The sequence below is a fragment of the Vanessa cardui genome, chromosome 20 (genome assembly GCF_905220365.1).
Source record: "Vanessa cardui chromosome 20, ilVanCard2.1, whole genome shotgun sequence".
In the NCBI taxonomy this organism is placed as follows: Eukaryota; Metazoa; Arthropoda; class Insecta; order Lepidoptera; family Nymphalidae; genus Vanessa; species Vanessa cardui.
In genome coordinates this window covers 4,129,867-4,154,575 of record NC_061142.1, presented here as the reverse complement: position 1 = coordinate 4,154,575, position 24,709 = coordinate 4,129,867, and the positions used below count along the sequence as shown (strand labels likewise).

At 31.4% G+C, this 24,709-nt stretch overlaps 1 protein-coding gene across 1 annotated transcript in view; it reads left to right on the top strand.

The window, feature by feature from the left end:
* Positions 1-628: 628 nt before the first annotated feature.
* LOC124538624 overlaps positions 629-24,709 on the top strand; it is a 560,620-nt gene continuing 536,539 nt past the window's right edge. The window contains exon 1 of the mRNA XM_047115740.1: positions 629-786. Within this exon, the coding sequence (XP_046971696.1) occupies positions 785-786 (2 nt within the window). The 5' untranslated portion in view covers positions 629-784. The remainder of the gene's footprint in view (positions 787-24,709) is intronic.

Genomic DNA, 24,709 nt, shown 5'->3' with positions numbered 1-24,709 from the left:
TAGTAATTAATGAATAGAAGTAGATACTTATAATTTCAAATGACAGACATCTCAGTTTTATGGACATCCTAATATCCTGATTCCTCCTTCCTTCGAGATCCTCATGACATACCACGTGACGTTTACTTTCGAAAAATAATAATAACACAAGGTAATGCGTTTTAACGAAATACCAATTTTCTCTAAAATCACAATATTATCTATAATATATGTTTAATGAATTTTAATATTATTCGATTTCGTTCAGTGTTTACATACAAGTACAAATAACCTACAAATTATACATTCATTTAATGTATTTTATAAACTATACGCATAGTCGATATGTGTAAAACAGATTAACACCGTTAAATACAGTTTCAATATAAACATAATAACTTAATAGTCATGTTTTATATAAATTATTTATCAATATAACCAAACTAATATTTTAGTAACGATTATTGCAACGTTATTTGTAACGTTATTTCTTACGAAGGCTATTTAATTAACGAAGATGTATTATGTATACCGAGTGTGATATTTGAGGTGTTGTATACGAGCAAAGAAAACTCTTAAGGGTTGAAAATACTCTTCACCCTTTAGCCGTTAAGATAGCTCTGTAGAGTTCAACTTCAGTGCCCCGGCATCCGCCGTTGCTGTTGGACGTGTGTTCTGTGTCTCTCGATTGTGTACGCGAGTGAAATAATTACGATGTTGAGTGCTTCTTTTATTCCCAAGTGTGAATTGTGAGTGTTTTGTGGATAGTTTTAGAACCGGTTTGCCATCTTTGCGAGTCAGCAAAATGTAAGTTATGTCGAGATTTATGTTATTTGTTTAATTTTTTTTTTGATCGCTTATATCTCTTTTATGCGTAAGATGTTAATCGTGTTCATTCATGATTATTTTAAATATATTTTCATTCATAACTTTGTGAAAATATATCTTTTGGCTAAATTTGTTATTGTATTATAATTTATTTAATTATTTATTCAGATATAACTCTAATACAGTAATATATCATATCAATCAATATCGTTTGACGATTTATTTTGATTGATTTTGACATTTATGAGACTATTTTCGTTTTTAATTATAAAGTCTAAATATTCATAAATAATTAATCATACCACAAATACTAATTTATTAAAATATATCAGAAATATAACCTATAAGTACCTACTACAATATAATTTTAAATATATAATTTCAAAATCAATTATCGCACAAAAAGCTTGTCGTCATTTTTATACGCGTAAATATTAGCTTATAATTAAATACGAATAAATTATTTATAAACACAATAACATCCATGATTGTATAAAGGAAATCAGTTTGTCAAGTACAGACCTTGAAATACTTTAACGTAAACAATAAATGCATGTATCTATCGATTAACGTACTTATTAAATTGTGTAATATTTTATTAGTTCTTTAACTTATTATATAGAATTTAAGTATAATTAATAAATGTCTTTCGAAATTAATGTACCCGGAGTTGATAAATCGGAGTTCCCCACAGTTCAAGTTCGCTGTTTTTAAAAGGATTACGTGATATGTACTGCGCTCTTTTGTAGTTATTTCTTTTCGCTTTTAATTCTTACGCAAATTTTACACAAAAAAATATTTATATATATATATATATATATATATATAAAAAAGTGAAACTTTTTGATATACCAGATCCTTGTACATATAATCACTACATAGTATAAAACAATGTCGCTTTCTCTGTCCCTATATCCCTATACCTATAGGCTTAAATCTTTAAAACTACGCAACGGAATTTGATGCGGTTTTTTTTTAATAGATAGAGTGATCCGAGAGAAAGGTTTTTGTATATAATGGACAATACAGTAAAGAAATATTGATAATTTAAGAATTTAGTAATGTGATGTCGTAAATAAACAAATTCTGTTGTAAAATTAGTATCAGTGTTGCACTTGTTCGAAGCCGGGTCGCTAGTATAGTCGTAAAAGTATCTTATATGCATACGAATATTGTTTTCAGAGCGTTAAATAGGAAGTTGATAGTTGGCGCAAATAAACTTGCACCAAAAACAAGTTTATTGAGATTGTTATAAAACAGTTGATAAAAACATTTTTATAGCTTGTTTTATTTTTTCTCGCTGTTTTCTTCGGTCAAAGTACTAAGCGTGGAGCGAGGACTTCATTCATAAGGCAATAACGTGTACAAGATGTACAGAAGTTACGCGTGGTATGTATTTGAAGCGTCAGACAAACAATTACATATTTTTATTGATTTAATAGGCTGTTTTTATAATCGATGTTTAATAATCAATAAACACTGACTAAAAAATTTTATTTAATAATACTTTAAAATAAGCACCTTAAATCGAATACTCAGTATAAACCAGTGGTTCAAGAGAAATTTATATATGTATGAATTATAATATAGATTTTTTTCAAAATTCATATCCTTAAATAGGGATGAAAAGTTGTATGAATATTAATTATTTGTGATTTTCGAAATACGAAGAATCTGTATTTAGGCTTATGGTTTAAAAATTCATCACCTAAGTTGGTGATATTTAAGATGAATGTTTGTGTAGAAATTCGTCTTTTTTAAATGTTCGAAATATAAAAAAGTTTTACGTTCTATATATATAAGTAAAGGATGAACATTAATATGGACGACAGTCATTATTACATTCCAAATATTAAAAAAAAAAACTTAATAAGATTGGGTTTCTGTGCAATTTTTAATATGGGATATTCCATTGGGTTCACGACTAGTGTATATTAGATGAATACGATTACTAGAAATTTACCGTATTATATGTAAAAACAAAATAAAAATAAAAAAATCACACCCACAGGCAATTTAAGCATCATTTGTTTTGATTGATATATCAGAGATTTTATCAACAGACGATAAAAAACTGGATATGGACTGTAAAACATATGAACGTGATTATTTACTTTTGGAAGTGTATTTATTTAATATTCCTTTATTCGATGATTCCTTTGTGTAAAATCGTAAATAGATTGACTATTTTCATGCTTTACAATCAGGTTCACGCTTCAATGAGTCGATGACTTGACAAGTTTGGCCTTGAGTGATAAATTGGTATTAGGGGAAGTGCAATAAAGTATTCCTAAACAGTTCGTACCGAAAGGGTTTCCTGACGCAATATGCGATATACCTTAATTTCCAGTGTAATTTAGGGCGATACCCTTGTTATTTTCAATTAATTACCCGATTTTAAAAAAAGAAAGAGGTTATTAATTTGTTTTTTTTTTTATTAATTTATAACCTCGGAAATCCGTCATTTATCAACGTACTTTGATTTTTTTTTTGTTTTTTGGTAGGGTGACCATTCCTTTTAACGAAAATCCTCAAATTTTCATATGTGTTTCTTTTTTTTTATCAACAATTAAGTGCTACATGCTACTATAGTCAAAAAACAATTCATTGGACAATGTAACATAATATATTGTTCGTATTAATGTGTAAGTTTCTCGGATTTTATCGTCATCACACCTTTTATGACGTTTTGACACTTGACTCAGCCGTGGTCACGAACTCATTCAAAATACTCAGTAAGGTATAATCGTGACTAATATGTCAGTATTATATAAATATTAATATCAAGACATATTATCTATATCATTAAAATCTTAAATAGATATAATTAATGTCTTATAAATCTACTTAATAATAATTGCAGTATAATACTTTCATAGCTATGTATCTTTCTTGCACCTTAAGGTTGTCTGGAAGGAGGTCTGCCTCCTGTTTTTAGTAAAACCACTTGTTGTACATCTTTCTCGAATGTGATTTATGTATATTTTTATGAGTGTATTCTTAAATAAACAGTATTTTTATTTACTGTACGAAATTAGGTATTATGGGGAGTTTTATTTTAGATGCCAGTGTTTGGTCTTCGCTTTTAGATAGCGGTGTCTATCAAGTATTTATTTATCGCGGAACTAACTCTGCGCCGTGACCAGAGGATTAAAAGTAGCGAAGTCAAATCGTATTTCTCAATAACTCAGATGATTCTGACGGATGAAATCCTACCAACCGCACGACTGGCAAAACAATCGAAATTCCAAAAGTACGAAACAAACCATTAAATATAATTGAACGCTGATGACAGTTTCACCGATATTGTTCTTTCATTAATAATTTATATATGTCGCGGGGTTATTGTAAAAGCCGTGACATTATAATTGCACGGAATGTTGTCAATCGTTTTAATTTTATTCAATAACGCGAATCAGTTTTAGTTTAATTGTAATTTATATTGATGTCGCAATTAATTAGAGCAATTAGCAAGACTAGGGTGTTATAGTTCACGCGTTTTGACTGAACCGTTCACAAAACTTTAAGTGATATTAGTAGATACTAACATTACAATAAGCGATCGTTTTGTCGTTATCGTTGATTCATAAATGATAAATGTAAAGTAATATGAATCGTGACATTGGCGAAATTATATCTGAGTCAGGTTCACGCTAAAAACCAATAAGATAAAAATGTAATTAAATTCCAGTTTAAAATTTGTATTGTGTATAATATGTGTTAGGAAATTGAGAAGATTGACTAAAGTTCGTGTAATTTTGACATAAGTATACCTAAACATTTTAATTTATAATTTTTAAAGTTGTCAGGTCTTCTACCGCCAAACAGCCATATATACTTAGTATTGTTGTTTTTCGATTTGATATATTTACGAGGGATAGTGAGCCGGTGTAACGATAGGCACAAGAGACATAATATTTTATTTCCCAGGGTTGGATTCCAAAGAATTTTTAATACTTTTCACAATGTGACTTCCTATCAGGTTGAAAAAGCTTGAATCATTTGTGATAAAGAGGTTAAAAAAGGGTAAAATAAAATTTCAAATGATAGAACCGTAATTAACAGACTACGCAGGGGTAGTTATAATTAGGTATAGTTCTACTAATCAGATATGAATGAAACAACGTTGAATAATGTTCACAAAGAAAGTACTATATCATAGTGCATGTATACTTTCCTTATACATTTACTCGTCTTTTATAGTGCTTAGTGTACACTGATAAAGATCATACTCATATATTAAATTATACATGATAGTGTTATGTTTGAGAGTGCACGCGAATAAAAAAATAGTTCTGTTGAATAATCAAAACTAATATAATAGTGAAGGTAACTCTGTCTGTTTGCTGAATCGAAATTGATAAAATTTGGTGTCAGGCAATCTTGAACCGCAACGAAGGAAATGTGTAGCATATTTCCTTCCTTTACCCTTGACGACGAATCCCTAGAAGGTAGGCAATACCGCGGGCAACGACTAAGTATTATATTGATTTGTAAGAAGTTTACTCTTTTTTATGGTATAGGTTGGCGAACGAGTATATGGGCCACCTGATGGTAAGTGGTCACCATCACCCATAGACAATGACGCTGTAAAAAATATTAATTAATATGCCACCAACCTTGGGAACTAACATGTATGTTCCTTGTGCCTGTAGTTACACTGGCTCACTCACGCTTCAAACCGGAACACAACAATACTGAGTACTGTTATTTGGCGGTAGAATAACTGATGAGTGGGTGGTACCTACCCAGACGGGCTTGCACGAAGCCCTACCACCAATAAACTTATTACTACTTCTTTTGTTAAGCAAAAACAGTTTTTTTTATCATCCAATGAAAAATAAAAGATTTAAATTCAAACATCTTTTATTTTTTTATGTATTTTCCATTTTCTTCTCCTGAACTTTATTTCGTTATTGTTTTGCTAGTTTATTTTCTATTCCTTTGTTTTATTTATAATTGAATATTAATTGAGCCAGGAGCCTCGTTGTGGATTTAAACATTTGGAATGACAATTATAATTTGAAAATTTCTCTTAATGAATACACAAAGAAAATATGTTTCATTCAGAACCAGTTAATTAAAACAATGTCATATCTAACCCTTTATTATATATTTTATTCTTACGTTATTATTCGATAACAATTATTGATACAAAATATGAACCTATCGATCGGAAATAAGACTTGAGTTGTGCGAGGCCGCATAGCATTCTTTTGTATGCTCAACACTCAAAGTGAACACTTCGCAGTACGAAAATAATCACTGACACGGCCATTTGACAACGAACACCTTTACTACAAAATATTTACTCAAAGATATGGAGCTATGTCTATAAATATACTTTTGTAAGGTCGCTTTGTCGATTGATATTACAATCACAGACTTTATTGCCATATAGAAATTATTTTACGTGCTTTGTTGTCGCTGTGGTCGTCACAGTTGCATTAACAGTCGTGAATGATATGTGTATGTGTGTGTGTCGCCATGTTTGCATTCCATATGAACCCACGACGCAATGTTTCCAGCAGAATTTAAAAATGTTTTTTTGTTTTTCGATTTGAAAATCGAATGTTACCTTATTTTTGGCGCGCTTAATCATTTATCTTCGCGTTATTGGTGTCCTAGAAATACGTTACAGTATGACAGGAAGAGAACAGCAACGTAAAAATATTGCGTTTATTTTCGTAAAAACTTATAAAAAATTTCAGTAAATATTTTACATGTCGAAAAGCGTCAATTACAGTTTTAATATTATATTCATATTTAATAAAAAAAGGATTTCAAAAGGAAGGCCTTAGAATCAGAGAAAAAACAACTTGAAGCGCAACCGCGTTGCCGGGTTGAGTGTGTACTCAGCACTGAAGTGAACACTCAGACAACACGCGGATAATTAAAACACACCACACCGTAATGCAAGACACGTAGTCTTCTTGGCAAAAGGATTTTAATCATGTTGTCTAGATCTAATGCTTCATACATCTGTGTTGGCTATCACTAGCAAATCTAGCTAACATTTCGCTGTAAGAGTTGCTTCAGACATAACGTATTACTTTTTAATATTATTAAATTTATATCTACAATGTCATGATTGATCTTTATATATTAATCTTTATATCCCTCTACAAATTTTCTGTAAGAGTAGCTTCAGACGAAACGAATGTTTTTTTTTAAATAAAATTATTATTATATCTACAATATAACGATTGATCTTTGTATATTAATCTTTATATCGATCTCCATTGTCTAATAAAGATGTTGAACAAAAGATTATTGTTAAGCGTTTTTTGGTGTTAAAAATTGATTTGAACGCTTACGTTAAAATATTTCGTTATGATTACAGTGCATATTTTTTGTAAATTACTTTTATAAGTATATAATTCTTTTGCGATTTATTTTATCTATCTTTTTAGAGGCAATTGTGAGCCGAGATGGCTGAGTGGTTAGAACGTGCATCTTAACCGATGATTGCGGATTCAAACCCAGGCAAGCACCGCTGAATATTTATGTGCTTAATTTGTGCTTATAATTCAACACCCTGAGGAAACCTGCATGTTTTTAATTTCATAGAAATTCTACCACATGTGTATTCCATCAACCCGCATTGGAACAGCGTGGTGGAATGTATTCCAAACCTCCTTAGAGGGAGAAGAGGCCTTAGACCAGCAGCGGGAAATTTACAGGCTGTTGTTGTTGTTATTGTTGTAACTGTTATATGATTGTTTATTTATACAAAGGTTATTGACAGTTATAAACTAAAGTTATCATACAAAAACGGACATCTAAAGATTTATTAAAAAAATGCGTTGTCTATTAGTCTATTCGAGCATTTTTGATAAGGATGAACTTTAACTCTATAAAAATGAAGGTTTTTAATACGCTATTATGCCATAACACTTAATAATAAAAGTCGTAACAGCTCGCAAATGCCAAGCTGTGACTTCCATTTGAAGCTTATTCTACTACGCTGCTCCAAAGCATATGTGACAGAATTTCTTTGAAATTAGACACATGCAGGTTTCCTCACGATGTTATTAGCCCCCCCCCCCCCGAGCACTAGATGTATGAGTTATACACAAATTAAGTACCTGAACATTAAGGTTAAGAAGAACGCAGCAAGCCTGAGGCCATATCGGCTGAACACAAATAGAAAATTTTAAGTACTTTACGCAGTTAAATCAGTGCGAAATTCTGTGTAAGCTTTGTTAAATAAAATTCAATTCTGTTTGTATTTGGTATTATATATGAGTAAATTATGAGGAAATATATATCATACTTCCCCTAAATTTAGGAATCAAAATTTTTGGAAGATTTTCTTCGTCAAAAGTACATAGTTCGGGGCTTGCCACCCTTGCAGAGATCTTAGCTTTCCTTAAGAGCTGTTTAAGTGCTTATCACGCTGAAACAGAAATAAATCAATTATTAAGAATTCACATAAAACTTAAATATGCGTAAATAATACCTTATATTATTCTATTTGAGTATGACGTATTAATCATATAAAATTAAATTATAAATATTAATCATTTCTAATTGACAATCATTGTAATATCGATCACGGCTATTAGAATAAACTTTTACTTGTCTTATTACAAGCTACGATGAAACCGGTCTGAAGAGATTTATTGTAGCGTATAATGCGATAGCTCGAGTGGGCGCTGGATTATTCAAACATAAAGCCTTTATTACATTTATAATAAGGGCTATTTTGTCGTAATGCAATTATAAATCATTTCAACTTCCACCGTGACGTCGGGGGCCGGTAACCTAAACGACTTTATGGGTTTGAATCGTAACCAAGGTCACATATAATCGTCAATGTTTACTAGTGTTCCGCCCCGATTTGCACGCTCATTGCTTATGGTAATCGCGGTCTCAAGCCAAGCTATTTTCACCCGTTCCCGTGCAGCACCAGCTAGCCAGCCATTGTATTTACTGCATTCCTTACGTCGTTTTTCTTTTATTTTTTCAAACGCCCTTTAATGCCTTAGTTTTTATTCCTCTTTGTATAAAGTCCGTGATTTTTATGCTCGTAAATGCTAAATTCCCTGAAAGCGCAAACAAATATTGGAAAAAATTACGTTATAGTTATGGATTTCTAGCTCTTCATTCATCCATTATCCTCTTAAAGCCAAAATAGCAAATAAGGACTAACACAGTCTAATTGGCCACAGTCTTAATGACCTTTTAGAATGGACCGTTATAGAAGCAAGAACTGGAGCCGGGAGGAGTGATTTAGAATAGTCTAGAATTAGTATGGCCCGTCCTGTATCGGTGGACAGACATTTGTAGTTAATGCTTGCAATTTACATAAATTCTTTTACTAAACATCTACAATAAAGAATAAAAGGTCTTGGACGCTTAATTTGTGGATATTCGCTTAAATAAAAGAAAACGCTTAAAATTAAGAACTTTGAGCACAAATAAAAATCGTTTTGCCAAAATTGTAGGCAATAATCATCACGCGTATGAAACAGATTTGTACGATCTAAGTTTGACGTGGATGAAAAGGACACACCGAGTACAAAATGTAAAACAAATATATATCTATGTACTAAATCTTATTGAAATCTACAATTTTGCTGATGCTACATTCCAAAGCAATGATCAGCAGAATATGTTCTCCTTCGTATTATAAGTCCTTTGTGTATCTGTATGATACTACCCATTTGTGTATTACACGAATGCCAAACATCTATACTCCTCATGTACATATTGCTGTTTCGTTTGCAGAATGTGAGAGACAGACTTATGATATAATGGTAAAAATGGCTGCAATATTTAGTTAGAAAAATAAGTTAGGTTTGCGGTGCACTGGTAGCGTAAGAAGTCTTCATCCGTCACTGATAGCTTAAATAAAAAAAAATGAAAAAATTAAACACAAAAATTGATTCGAGATTAATAGGAGTTTAATAAGCGTAAACAAGTACAAGAGTCTCATCGCAATCCGAATAATGCTTAAGAAACATAGAGGACAAACACACGTTCAATTTTTTTTATATACATAAATATAAAAACTGCTTCATTTATAACATCTTCATATTTGACTTGTCATAAGATTCTATCCAGTCAATTGAATATATAAACGATCTCACTAACAATGAGGTACTGTGAAGTATTAGATAATATTATTTAAATATTTCAAGGCGGTACAGGCGAAAACACTTAATCAGAGTGTTATGAAACATATATATACCTCTAGTTAAATTTAACAGTGACTAATGGTTCGTCTTTAGTTGAATATAAAATACTTACTTAATCAATTTTTAAGATGATTGACTGCTGATCGCCATCTTACAGTCGCGCGTGACATTGGCGAAATAGTCTGTGGTCTCACGGTACAAAAAAGGCACAGATTAAAAAAATGCTGCATAAACTTGTGGTGTGTGTGTAAAATGTATATTTGTACAAATTTTTCTCTACGCATTATTTTAAATATGTCTGTCCCCTTCGATGGTAAAATTGGTGGTGTTTGTGTGGTAGTTTGCCATTATGTTATACTTAAAATAACTTAATCGAAACATATCTACTTTATATATTTACCTAGTATTTTAGTAATGATTTTTATCAATGAATTATATAAATTTATAAAATATCTAAGATTCTTTATTAGGCTCTTCTAATAATGGGTCCAAAAACTTCGTTCTCTCTAGGTAATTTTTCATAGTATGCGGGTCGTTCGTGTTGCTCCGAAGTTTTCAAACTTCCAAGTTATTTGTTGGGTCATGAATCTCAAGACTAGGGTTTACCTCCCACAATGGCGGGACGCTGAATGAATATAAATAACATTTTCTGCCTTTTATCTTCACTTATTCTAAACGTTCGTCAGCTGGTTTCGAAATTTAAAATAATCTTTGAATTTCGAATACAATCAAGATGTTATCGTAAAACGCACGGTCAGAAATTTATGTTGAATACAAAATGATCGTTAAACAGTTATAGTTTCCTATGTCGTTAATAGCGACGGGTGAAAAGTGTATAAAATTTTAAATAACTTGTGCTCTAAAAAAGTAACCGAGATATTCAATAAGGAAACAGTTCCAGTAGGTTATAAACACACGACTATTAAAGAATATATGTCGAAGATACTTATTATTGTAAAAGGACATTTAGAATAGTATTTTCCTTTTGCTGAAGAAATCATTTATCAGACTTTTATTTCTGATGTGAAGTTACGTTAGTAAGTGCATTATTAAAAATATGCAATATTGATTTTATAGAAAACATGATTTCGTTTTTGTAAAGTAAAAGATTTCTCTAAACATACTTTTAAAAAAAGAAGCGTCCACTTTAGAAGATTTTCATTGAAAAAACAGCAACATTTTCGCCTGGATTCCTGAATAAGTTTTGCAAATGCACCGCTGAAGTTTTTTCTAAGGACACTTCGAAGTTCGCTGAGGGAATATTTTGCAGCGTTAAGTAAAACCCTTTCTTTAAAATACTATGCAATAAATTGTTCCTGTCGACAGTATTATTTACCTAATATTTGGAGTAGTAGTTGACAAGTTAGTTTGTTGAGCGAAAATTACTGGACTAAGTTGGGAGATATTACGCTGTTTTTGAAGAAGACTCTAAGAGAAGACAATTTGAAAAAGCCTATCACGATTTGTAATTTACCAGGATTTCATTTTAAGAATGCTTTGCTAAAACATAAATTAAATTTTGCGCAATTGATATGACAAATCATTCAATCATTATTAACATGACAATAGGCAGAGAATGGCATCTAGTGACAGGGCGGCAAACTTTGAACGACGATAGTCAAAGTTGGCAACTAAAAGGTCGCTGGTAAAGCCGACAGTTTACTCAGAAAATATTTTATTGAAATACACAACTAATATTTTTTTCGATATTTTCTCTCTCGGTATTTTTGATTTTGACGCCTTCTTAAAGAAAGCCCTCAATTAAAAAACTATTAATATTTTTTAAATTGATATGAGAATCACTTCTCATATCAATTTAAAAAATCATAATATTATATTTTATTTTTAGTATATAAAAGAATCAATTTGTAATGTAAACAGTATTTCAATCCAATTATAAGGTAATGAGAATACAATTGAATAACAAAGTAATTGCTTTTGGCGTACGCAAACAGATGTGACAGAATACTATTAGAGAGTCATTCTAAATACCTAATATACACAAATAAATAGATAAATTGCTAAACATATTTGTAAAATATACTTTATTAGTTAAAAATGTGTGTTAGTCGTATTATTTGAGGTATATGTGTATATACCTATCTTTTCCAAATTATAGTGCATGTCAAAACCGCATGCAGTAGTTTAGTCTAGGTGTTTTTTTATAAAATAAAAAAAAAACAACAGCCTCAAAAATTTCCCACTACTGGGCTAAGGCTTCCTCTCCCTCCCTTTGAGGAGAAGGCTTGGAACATATTCCACTACACTGTTCCAATGCGGGTCGGTGAACACATGTGGCAGAATTTCTACGAAATTAGACACATGCAGGTTTCCTCGCGATGTTTTCCTTCTCCGTCGAGAACGAGATGAATTATAAAGATGAATTAAGCACATGGACATTCAGTGGTCTTGCCTTGCCTGAACCCGCAATCATCGGAATAAGATGCACGCGGCTAACCACTGGGCCATCTTGGTTCTAAAAATAACAACGCATGCCATAAATACAGAGTTCGTTCGTTTGTTATGCTTTCACGCCTTAACCACTTAACCTACTATATTAAAATGCATACACGTTATCAAAGAAAAAGGTCATCAAATACTTACCTTATGACCTTTTCTGTATCTTTTCTTTCAGACGTGATCGAAGCTGCGGATTGAAACTAGTATCCCTATATAATAAAACTACTCACATAACATTAATTTATGTCACTATATTATAATACACTATTCTATATTATATATTACTTTACCAATCGATACATATATTATTTATCCGCTTATGGTATTATAATTATATCTTTTTACCGCCCAACCTCGAATCTAGTTTTCTGCTCCTCTCCCCGTTCGAAATCAACCGCCTTTTGTTTTTCTTGTGCCAGGCAGTACCAGCTCGCCACACCACGCCACGAGAGGAAGTGACGGGAGTCCCACTATACGATGTCGATAACCAAATCAATAATCATACTAATCAGTGATATTCCAATTTAAAAAAAAAATTAAATAAAAAAAATTATATGAGTATATTTAAAAAATCATGAAACCTATTTCATCGACGATAGTCCGTAGATACAATATGTTTGGCAGGTTTTCTCACGATCTTTGTGTTTAGCGCTACCCGCTGATTTATAAACACAAATTAAGCATATGCATAATCAGTTGTCTGTCCGTATGAACCGGAAATCTTGGTGTAGATTTGCGATTTATAATCTGTATGATATTTATCATAGATCAATTATATTTGTTACATTATATGCACATTTTTTTTAAATCATAAAATGTAATGACTGTTAATAAATTTAATACAATCGCTATTGTACAACTGGAATGCTTTGAGTGACTTTGCAAGTATTTTTAATGCAATGTAAAAAGGTTATATAGTAAATTCAGGGTCGTGTTGTTTGCTGCCAGATACAAAACAAACTATTGTTTTCTTTTTTTCAATAATCGAACTACAATTTCAAACTTTAATGAACTGCACTATTATTTCTAGATTTATTTTTAAGCAACAAAGGAGATTCAATTTATATAGTAGTTGCCAGCGGTTTCGTTAGCGTTTTAGGTTTTAGCCGTCAGTTGTGTTTTTGGCATGCCGACAGACAGAAGTTTCTTTATTTCGAATTTATAATATTAGAATATCTTGGTAGTAGGGCTTTGTGCTAACCCGTCTGGGTATACCACCCACTCATAAGATATTCTACAGCCAAACAATAGTACTCAGATTTGTTGTGTTCCTGTTTGAAGGGTGAGGAGCCAGTGTAACTACTGACTGTAATTGGGCGGTTGTGACCATTCAACATCGAAACAACATAGAAATGTCTAGCTATCTATTAAAAAAAATTATATTGTCATTAACTTAAGTAACAGGGAAAAATTAATAAATCACGATGTATTTTGTTCCTTTTTCATTTATGATAAGGAAATGTATGGGCAAATAAATCTGATGACAAGCGAACACCTTCTATGGATGACACTGATATTGAAATTAAATATTAGCAACTAGCCGTGGCTTTGCTCCCGTATAATATGAATAAATTTACAAATTGACTTAAAATATTACATTGATAATAATTGACGTATACAGAGAGGTCTTACCAAAAAGTAGCCTATATCCATTCTCAGGCTCGAGACTACTTGTGTACCAAATTTCATTAAAATCGGTCCAGTAGTACTGGCGTGAAAGCGAGACAGACAGTCAGACAGAGTTACTTTTGTATTTATAATATTAGTATGGGTTTCATACAATGCGATGCGTCACCAACTTTGGGACTCAAGTTATGTCCCTTGTGCCTGAATCTCACTGACTTAATTGGCCTTGAAATTGTTACAAAACTGTTATAGGTACTGTTGCTTAGCAGAAGTCTGTAGCGATAATGAATTACTGTAGTAGTATGACGCTTTACGAGGTGTGCTATAAAATTGTGAAAGTTAAACATTCGATTCTTCTACGTAAATTTAGACACAGATAACATATATTTTTTAATTCGTTTAAAAAGATAATAACTATTGACATTTTTTAAAAACATTAATAATATAATAAAATGCTATATTAAATAATATAGTGTCCGAAATTAAATAATATAGTGTGAAGATATAAATTAAATTGACGAACATACATTAACAGATAAAATAATATAAATGATCTTGAAGAAAGTGAGATTTAATGGAGTCACAGGATAATATGATTTATAGCACATTTACGAGTGAAAAAAAAAATTCAGAACGAAATCAAACACGAGAAACACCTAGAGAGAGCACTTTATTCCAGTACAATCATCGGGCCCTTATTCCACTCCATTTATATATAATTGAATTTGAAGAACATACCTATTCTTTAAATAGATTTTTTACGGAGCTGTAAGTATAAAAATACTCGTATATCGTACGTGTACCTGTAACTGGACTTTGTTTCGTTAGCTATAAAAAGAACCAGTTAAACATATTTTTATAAAAGCACATTTTCGTAGCAAATATTGTTAAATAAAAAATATGCTATAAAAAGTATCCGAACGCGCTTGGACCGCGTGTGAGGCGGGAGTGTTAGGTACATTTTTCTAGATAAATAATAACCTATGTTCTATTGCAGACTGTAATCTATCTCTGTACCAGATATTATTAAAATCCGATCTGACGTTTTGATGAATTGAGTGACAAATATCTATGAGAAATTAATCAGACAAGTGCATGTTCTTACGTACTGGTAAAAAACTACTAAAGAAAAACTAAAAAACATACGCTTAGGTGTTGATATAATGTGAGGCGAGTTTCATTTGAGTCATATTAAAACCTCTTTCACAGTAATCGTTAACGTAAAAAAAAAATGATAATATAATTTCCTCTTCACATTAAAATTCTTTTAAAATAATTAAATTTAAATATTAATCAAAATAAGGAAATTTAATGTAAATAAATTTATGATTGACAATTATTTATACAATATTAAATACTACAAAATGATTATATTTTATTACATACAAACAACAATCAGTTGTTCATACATTCAGCATGTTTAATATAATATCTTACGTTCGTATTGAGCTTGCTGCGGATTACAACATCATTTTCGTTAAATATTCGTTGTCTTGACAGCCTGATAGACAACTTGTCACTGAGATAAATCTATAAGCGTCTCCATTCACAAAATATGTCATCAAAGTGCTAATTATAAACTCTCTCCTGTGAAATAGCAGGTTGATTTTAATTGAAGATCTCGGAATGTTCAAATTATAACATTTTTGGACCGAAATACTGAATTACTTGCTGGTTCGTCTCGATAGAATCTTCATTCCGAAAACGCCTGCTTTAATGAGTATTTTTTATTATTATTATTTTCATGTTGGTAGCTTCCTAAAGTTTGGAAAATGGCAATCCTGATTTGGTTAATCCTGATATAAATTAAACAAAGACTCGTGTTTGAGTACACAATGATATACAAAAGATAATATGTGCATTTGGCTTATCCCCGAGGCTGAAATCGATCAGGAAAAACAAATGATGCAAATGAGATATAATATAAATGAGAGTAATTAATCCTATAAGGTCTGTTGTACTTAGTTTTCTATTTGTACTACATACTAACTTTAAACAATTAAGTTTCAATTATTTAAACTGTATTAATTAGACATAGTTCTTAAGCGTCAATAGCACAATGGTAACGGCCCAGACCCCTTGGGCTATTTTCGTCCCCTCTCTTAAAAAGCTTTATGCTTAAATGGAAGGGTTAATGGGATTATTAGAAATTACTTAATATTGTATCCTTTAAATAATTAAAAAAAATTTCTTTATAAAGCTAATATTATGGTTATGCAATTGTGCGTTATGTTAAAAGCATTTTAGTACTTAAACTGAAAAACGACTGCAAATAAATACTAATTGCTAATATTATTATCAAATTGTTATAGCTGCGCTAACTCTAAACGGATAAAAAATGCAATTACACGAAGGGAACCGATAGTTCTCATACATCTTAGCTCCCATGGCTGGGGGCAGACATATGGTGCTTGGAATGATAAATATTTATTACATTACTAATGACGGCGGAGATACCATCGAGTTGCCCAGTAGCGGCAGCCTTGGATATGAAAAAATTACAAAAACTTGATCTTGATACATACTCACACGACGTAATATGACCCATTATGCAATCATTTATAAGGCTAGACGTGAAAAAATAGACTGACGACATTATCTTGCGAATCCGAATGTAATCTAAAGTTGTTGTTCACAGGCTTCAAGTTAAATGTTATTTGTTAATATCTGTGGGGCAGAATGAGCTATATACCAGTTCACGTACACACTTTTTAGGTGACAAAACTGACGAGTACATTAAAATTTATTTGTTTCGTAAATGGAAGGAATGAAAAGGTTTTTACGATTATTTGTCATTCTTTCTCATTAAATTACATACATATATAATTTTAATTAACTATCACGAATGTATTTTTAAATATTGAAAAAGAATAACTACTGAAATACTTGCCGGTTCTTGTCGGTAGAATCCACATTCCGAACTAGGTGGTTTCACTTAATATAGATTTTTTTAATGAATTATTGAATATACATGCTTTGTTTATTTAGACAATTATGTAACAAAAACCCCACTGGATTTATCCGTATAAAAAAGTTGATAAATGACGATTCAAAAGTGCTTGTAAACGCCTGCTTGAATAAAGTATATTTTGATTTTGATTATGCGCTTAAGAACAGTATGCCACTTACCAGTGCGTATCACTTAAAAAATGCGTATCTCCTAATATTTTTTATGGAATATATTCTGTACAAATAAATGACACTGTTTTGTTTTTACGCATCGAGGAGAGTTTCCTCTTATTTCGTTTGCTCGTCACCGCAGGCCCCTTTAATCTTTTGTTGAGGTTCGTATTTGGTCAAACTTTTTCAACGCTAAGTAAAGAAAGTTCCCTAATGTGTTTTTTATAAAGTAAATTGTTTCGAAATTGCTTTTAGATATTGGTCGAGTGAAATTGTTATTTAAATCGTTTCATCGAGATGCGAACTTGATTTTGATTTTAAAAGGTTTTATTGAATTCGAAATGAGAGGCGTGAGAGAAGTGTTTGTTGTTTTTGTTCTCGAATGTTATTCAATAAATTTATATTTAGTTTTTATCTCTTTTAATATATATTTGGAGACAAATAAAGAAAAAGCAAAAATCATAAATTGTTAAAGTAAAAAATAGTAATCATCAGGAACATTTAAGTATGTGTTAGTGGAATAACTCGATCGCTACACTACACTATTTTATTAAATAATGGTTAATTATATGTGCCTGGAGATACACTGGTTCACTCACCCTTTCAACCGGAATACAACAATACTAAGTATTGTTATTTGGCGGTAGAATAACCGATGAGTGGGTGGTACCTACCCAGACGGGCTTGCACAAAGCCCTACCACCAAGTGGTATATATTATTATTTTTTAAAAATTATAACTATATAATTATAATCTTTAATATTAAAACGACTCGTTTTTCAAATTTATTTACGTATTTGAGTGGACAACGTCATTTTTATTGTAAAGTCAAAAAATTTAAAATTTAAATTTTCATGCGACGGTAAGCAAAATAAGCGGATGTACTGGGTTGGATTTTATAAAACAAAGTACACATACGACTTGTTATATCCAGAACAAGCACTTGAAATTCACGTATGTCACATGTCACATCAATAGTCCAGACATAAGGTGAAACTGAGAAGCGCAGCTAATATTATTGATTTTACATACTAAAACCTTTTCCGACAGGCGACCTTTTTTTATAAATTTTATGTTTTGTGCTTCTACTTTGACTGTGAATTTTTTTTAGCTCAGCAATACAGTAAATCTCATTTATTTATTAACTTGCGGCCCACCCTGGTATCGCACATCCGAAACCGTCAGTGTTTCTCTATGTTTTGCAAGTGCATACATATGTATGTGCATACACTTTAAGCTTCCTCTTGAATTAATATATCTATTATAAAACAAATCCGTTGAAAGATTTAAGCATACATAGGGACAGACACTATGTAATGATGATGATATAGATAATCGAAATAATTAATTATTTCCTTTTATAAATTGTTTTTACAAAAGTCCTACGATTAAATGGCGTTATATTTCACAAATCCTAAATACAATTCGAAATTTAAATTTCTATCTGCGGCTTAAAACGTGCGTTGGTGAGTCTGTTAACCACTCAAATATGGTTTTATAAAAATGTAAACGTGCATTGTAAAGTATGAACTAACAGTCGACTGAATCAGAATTTACAAAAAAACCTACTGTAACTAAGCCTCAAGGCTTACAATATACGGCTCTCGATTCACAAACAAACAAACGCAGGATATGTTGGGACATATATTTGGAGCGCAACCTATGTCAGAGCTAGGTCACACTAAACTTTAAAATAGAAACTCCAAAAGAGTTTTGTGTTGAATTAAAAACCGCACATAAATATAACTTTCGGATTTCTACGTAAAACAATGTACGTGTAACAAAGACTCGGTCGAGATAGTGTCGCCTTTAAAGTTTAATTTAAAATAGTTTAATTAACATACTGTATTTATTTTAAAGGTGAAATTTCTTTTTTAATTCTATAAATATACAGGCTGATAAACTGACGTTATTATGGTAAATTTACTTGTTAAAGGTCTTTGTGCTAGCCCGTCTATGTAGCTACCACCCACTTATCAGATAAATTAGTTTATGTAACAATATATATGTATATATATTGATGTGTTCTTGCTTGGAGGCTGATCGGGTTCAAACTCAGATTTCAGAGATCAGTATTTAAGAGATTTGATTTGTGTTCACCATAAGAGTCTTCAATAGATTTTATAATGTGTTTTGAAGTTCTTGTTATTGAGGAAGTTTATTTACATAAATAAAATATACATTTTTATCCTCTGCAAAATTCCTGTGTACATATGTTATTTATAAAAATATCTTGAGCGCATACGCTAATGAGAAGACCCTCAGTTCATACATATCTGCACATAGTCTGCTATTTTTATCAACAATCATTTTTCACATCAGATTATTATTGTTACAAAAACTGGCGTGTGTATATTAATCTCCTGGACTTGTTCACAACTAACATGTCAAAGTATTTTTTCGAACAAAGTTCTTTTACGCGGCTTACAGTGGACTTAACTTGTAGAAATCGTCACGTGAGGAAAAAATGTAATGCCAGCCTGGAGGCTCCAGGTGACATTTCCTGCTGTTTCTCTTTCTTTCTATCTCTGTCCTTTTCTATAAATGGTTTTAAATAAAATTGGTCATTTTTTTTGTTATTGTTTTAATGTACGCGGACTTTTTAATGACAATTATTATATATCCTGTTCTTTATATGATTTACTTCATTGTGTCTCTTTGTGTGTCTGTTATTAAATAAATATAATACATTATTTATAGCGAAAGCAACTTCGTTTCAACCGGATGTCCAATGACACATCTCTTTTTTTAAGAAAATGTTTTAAAGATATACCCTGTATAAAACCTTACGTGATAATTAATATTTGATAAATCAAATAAATGTTGCCATCATCGATAAGTATGGTTAAAATACCATTTATTTTTAATACTATTGAGGATATTAAAAGAATTACTTAAAATTTAACTTTTTTTTAAACCAAATGCTCGTGTATAAAAATTAGATTATAAGTCATTCGCTATTTAAATAAAACAATGCTATAACATTTAAGTGGCAAAAAAAAGGACTAAGTCTGCACGCACGTTCAAGATTGCACCGCACTGACGTCACAAAGTCAAGGATAACGGCCTCTCAACGCAAGAATATTTATCATTAATTCAGGTAGGTCATGTTTGTGATTCAGGACCAGAACGTTGAATTTTAAATTTAGCAAAACAATAACAATACTAACTGTACAACGCGGTTTGCCCCGAATCATTACTTAGTATAAAACAAAGTCGCTTACCACTGTATGTCCCTATGTATGCTTAGATACTAGAACTACAGGCACAAGGGACATAACATCTTAGTTCCCAATGTTGGTGGCACATTGACGATGTAAATAATAGTTAATATTTCTTACAGCGTCATTGTCTATGGGTGATGGTGACCACTTACCATGAGCTGGCCCATATGCTCGTCCGCCAACCTATACCATAAAAAAATAGATCTTAAAAATTACGCAACGGATTTTGATGCGGTTTTTTTTTAATAGATAGTGTGTTTCGACAGGAAGTTTTTGTATATAATGCATGGATAATATCTTAAAGAAACAAGAAAATTTCTGTATTTTGAGAGCCGAGACGGATCGTTAGTAAAATATATGTCTGGCTTTTTCGTTTATCACTTGAAATATTGAACATATCAGTAGACTATGAGTGGTTTCCAATTTACAGATTTTTTAATTTTTACGACTATACTCAGCGATCTGGTTCTTAGGGTAGCGGATTGTAACATCCTCAATAAACAGGTTGTTGGCTAGTTATTTCTCAGCGCTTTCAACTATAAAAACTCCTGCATTCTAAACAACTGCTGCCTTTGAAACTTTGTTTTGCTTAAATATAAATTATATATTTAACGAATTAATATGATCATAACCCTCTTACATCTTCGAATTTTAATTTAAAATGACTCACTTAAAAGTTGCACTTTTCAGTACCGTTAGCAAAATAAACATCCGAAAGCAACATTGTATTGTTAACGAGCTTCAGATCCAATCTCGAGATGGGATTATTTGTTTGTTTTTAGAACGCGAAATTACTATTAATATTCGACAGTACGACGCACAAGTCATCCGATGCATGTAGGTACATACAGTGAGTCAGTTGTTTGTTGAGATCGTAACGTAAATAGAATTGCAAGCTAAACATTATTCTGCGGACGTTCAGCGATACGAGATTTTATGTCCTCTTGATAGAGTTCCGTTTTTATGCATCACATCTCTAAGCATATAAATAAGACGGCTTTAATTTATTGCGTCGCGCATGCGCACCCACACTACAATTGTCGTGTGTACATTGCATTACACATGCATTTGTAAGACACACGTGTAAACGTAAGAAGTTGGGCTTATAAAGTTTTTGTTTAGTAATACAATATTGTAAGGCGTGGTTTTGTTTTTAAGATAAATTAGTCTTTTTTAATAACACAGAATCATCGTTTTATAAGTAAACTGGAACGTATTATTACGTGTCGCCTCCACGGTAGGTAATAGGGTCACGATATTCAAACTTGACATAGCAAAACACCTTTTCATCATCAATGAGTTTCAATCACGTTTCAATAAGCAGTGTGAATGCGATGTCACGATTCTCGATCGTAGGATTTTCACCTATATGAGATTTAACGTTCCATTTTTAAGATATATATATTTTTAGCTGACTTAGAAAAAAGGCAAGAGCTGTATAAATTCGGTCGACTTTGTGTTTTATGCCAGGTATTATCTTCAACGATCCTTTTTATTAAATAAAGGTTTGATGTCACTATTTCGATTTTAAGGAAAATTCCACCCTCAAGGATGGGTTAATGTGGAAAACTGGGGATTTATTTTTTTTACAACTTACAGGGGTATCAGTATATTAAATTTAAAAATTAAAATACTTACAATATTTATATATGTATATTCACATAAGTTTTTCTTGGATATTATGAAAATAAACTCTTTATTTCCATCTACGTATACCTCTTTCGTATGTAGGAAATGTTTTTAAAATATTTTATACTGCTTCAAACCGTCAATGGTCGCATGTGTTATTTTTGTTTTTTCGTTCATTCCATTTGATATAGCAAAAGATCAAAGCCTATACAGCTTTCCCGAACTATTTTGTTTTATTTTTGACTTTCGAACAGTGAAGTTTTTAATTTTTCGTCGGTATTTTTTTATTTTAAATATTCTTCTTTTAAACAAGAACAAAATTTATAGTTGCGAAATTCTGGAGGGAATGCTTTATACCACAAATATAACGTTAAACTTTTTAAAATTCAGTTTTAATAAAAATATTTTAACAAGGAATACAAGAGCTGAATCAGTGCGTAACAATGTAACTTATAGTTTAAAAAAAGTATAATACAAGCGAATATTTTGATATTAAAATTTTATCTATTGGTTTTTTAAACTATCGTTTATATATTTAAATGACTTTATGAAATATTTTAAAACACTGACTGAGATACGAAAATCTTTTAAAATCGAGTAAAAGTTGTGAAAATATGACCGAAACTTTCTTCCTCCGATGCTAATGCGAAATTTTCTTTTCTTTTAATTTATTAACACGTCATAGTTGTAGTAACAATTCTAATTAAAAGTAGTTTGAAGACTTCTCTGCCCTGAATTGAATTGTCTTATATAAAGCATACTATTTTAACCGCCTTCATCGTCGTGGGTCATTTTTGTTTTTAAATGATAAAATATTGAGTAGTTTTTATTGAGACAATGAATTTCACAATTTTCTTTGAATTCAGTATAACTCCAAAGTGGTTCTATTTAAATTCTATCAATATTCGACATTGTTACGTTCGTATTTGACATTTTTTGTCGTCATAATTTACTTTGAGAATAAATATTGACAGATTTATTACAGAGATACGGATTTTTGGCAAGCTTGGCGATGTTGATAACACCTACACAAAAACACCGAATTGAAAGAGCGAACCAATGAGTTTGTGTTAGTTAACGCACTGTTAGTAAGAAGTCCTTTGTTGAGGTATACAATCAGCGGAGTTGCCAGAAGAAAGAACTTCTACCGTATTATTTAATTTGAAATAATCAACAGTATCTTTCACGGTTCATAATAAGATATTATTATACAAATATTATTAAGCCCTTTTACCGTGCAGGCGATCTTTATATATTTGTATATTTTGTATACAATTATACAAGACATATTATGCAAACTGAATAGTAGAGGCTACTAAATTATTCGCATTTTGTATCAGATTATACAATCTGGCAGCCCTGATAATCAGTGAAGAGCTGCTCGTTTATCGAAGAGCTTTGTGGAAGTGCTGGGTGGGTTAGCCACCTGGGTGGGTAACACCTAATTATCCGTTAGTCTGCCTACGTACATACCTGTGTGTAATTATATGCACACGGCTCATAATAGATTGGACGGTTAGAAGCGCTCGTTAATGGAAGGTGCGGTTTTTATTACTTACGTTCGTGTAATTAGCTTTCAAATGGTGTATGAGTCTTAAGAAGTTAAAAGTTACAATATCAAATCAATATTTATATCAAAGTATTATTTGAAGATGTCTTTTTGAGTGATCTATAATATGGGAGACTAAAAAAAATTTTTGACAAATTAATTATTATAATTAAAACTATATGGTACGATAAATACTGTAAAACAGCAATATTAATTCGTTTCGGTAATGTATGTAATTGCTCTGCTGATACGTATGAAACGTTTGAATAATAAATGGTCGACCACGCGTCAGTATTGATGCGGCCGCGTAATGTGCATTTGTTGATTACGTTTCCAAATACATCTCTGATATCATTCAAACAGTTTGCAAATCCTCTAGAAGCTTCGAATTGTATTTACCGGCTCGTTGAACTGTTATAAACTTTTTTTTTGAATCACGCTATCGTTATGTTCACTGTGTTATATATATAGTCTCGACTTTAGATATGTAGATACGGGATTTTTGAAACATGTTGATTAATTTCATTTACCACATATTGGTAACAAGTGTTAACCGGATATACGGAAGTGGTTTTTGGACTATGAATATATAAGTACTATTATGTAATATAAATATATGTTAGTTTTTTTTTTTGAGTATAAACATCATTCGTTTAAGAGAATTAGTACTGACTTATTTGTAATCACTATGACAGGATACCTTGGTAACCGATTTTGGCGAATGCAGTCATTTGCAACGGACTAGCCAACTGCGCCGGATGTTATAATGCGTGTGTGTGAAGTGTGTGTACATACACTGTTCCCACACTAGTACATGGCAGGCAAATTAGACTCGACCGGTGGTCACGCGCAGGATCAACGGTTTTATACGTTTTCTTGGGATATCGTACAAACTTTATAATTCTAAGAAAAACCAGTAATTTATTAACCGATGGTATTGTGTATTGAATCCACTCGGGGCTTGAAACCATAGTCTCATTTTCAATTGTGTAAGGAAGCGAAACATGTAACTTCATAAATATGTGTTTTTCTCAAATTTCTAAGGGTTTTAATAAGAGTATTTGTTGTATTAGGTATTCGTCTTCATATGCAAAAAGACGGGCTGTTTGCCTCTCTTGTATAATAGTGTTCACACTGTCAGCTAACCTTAT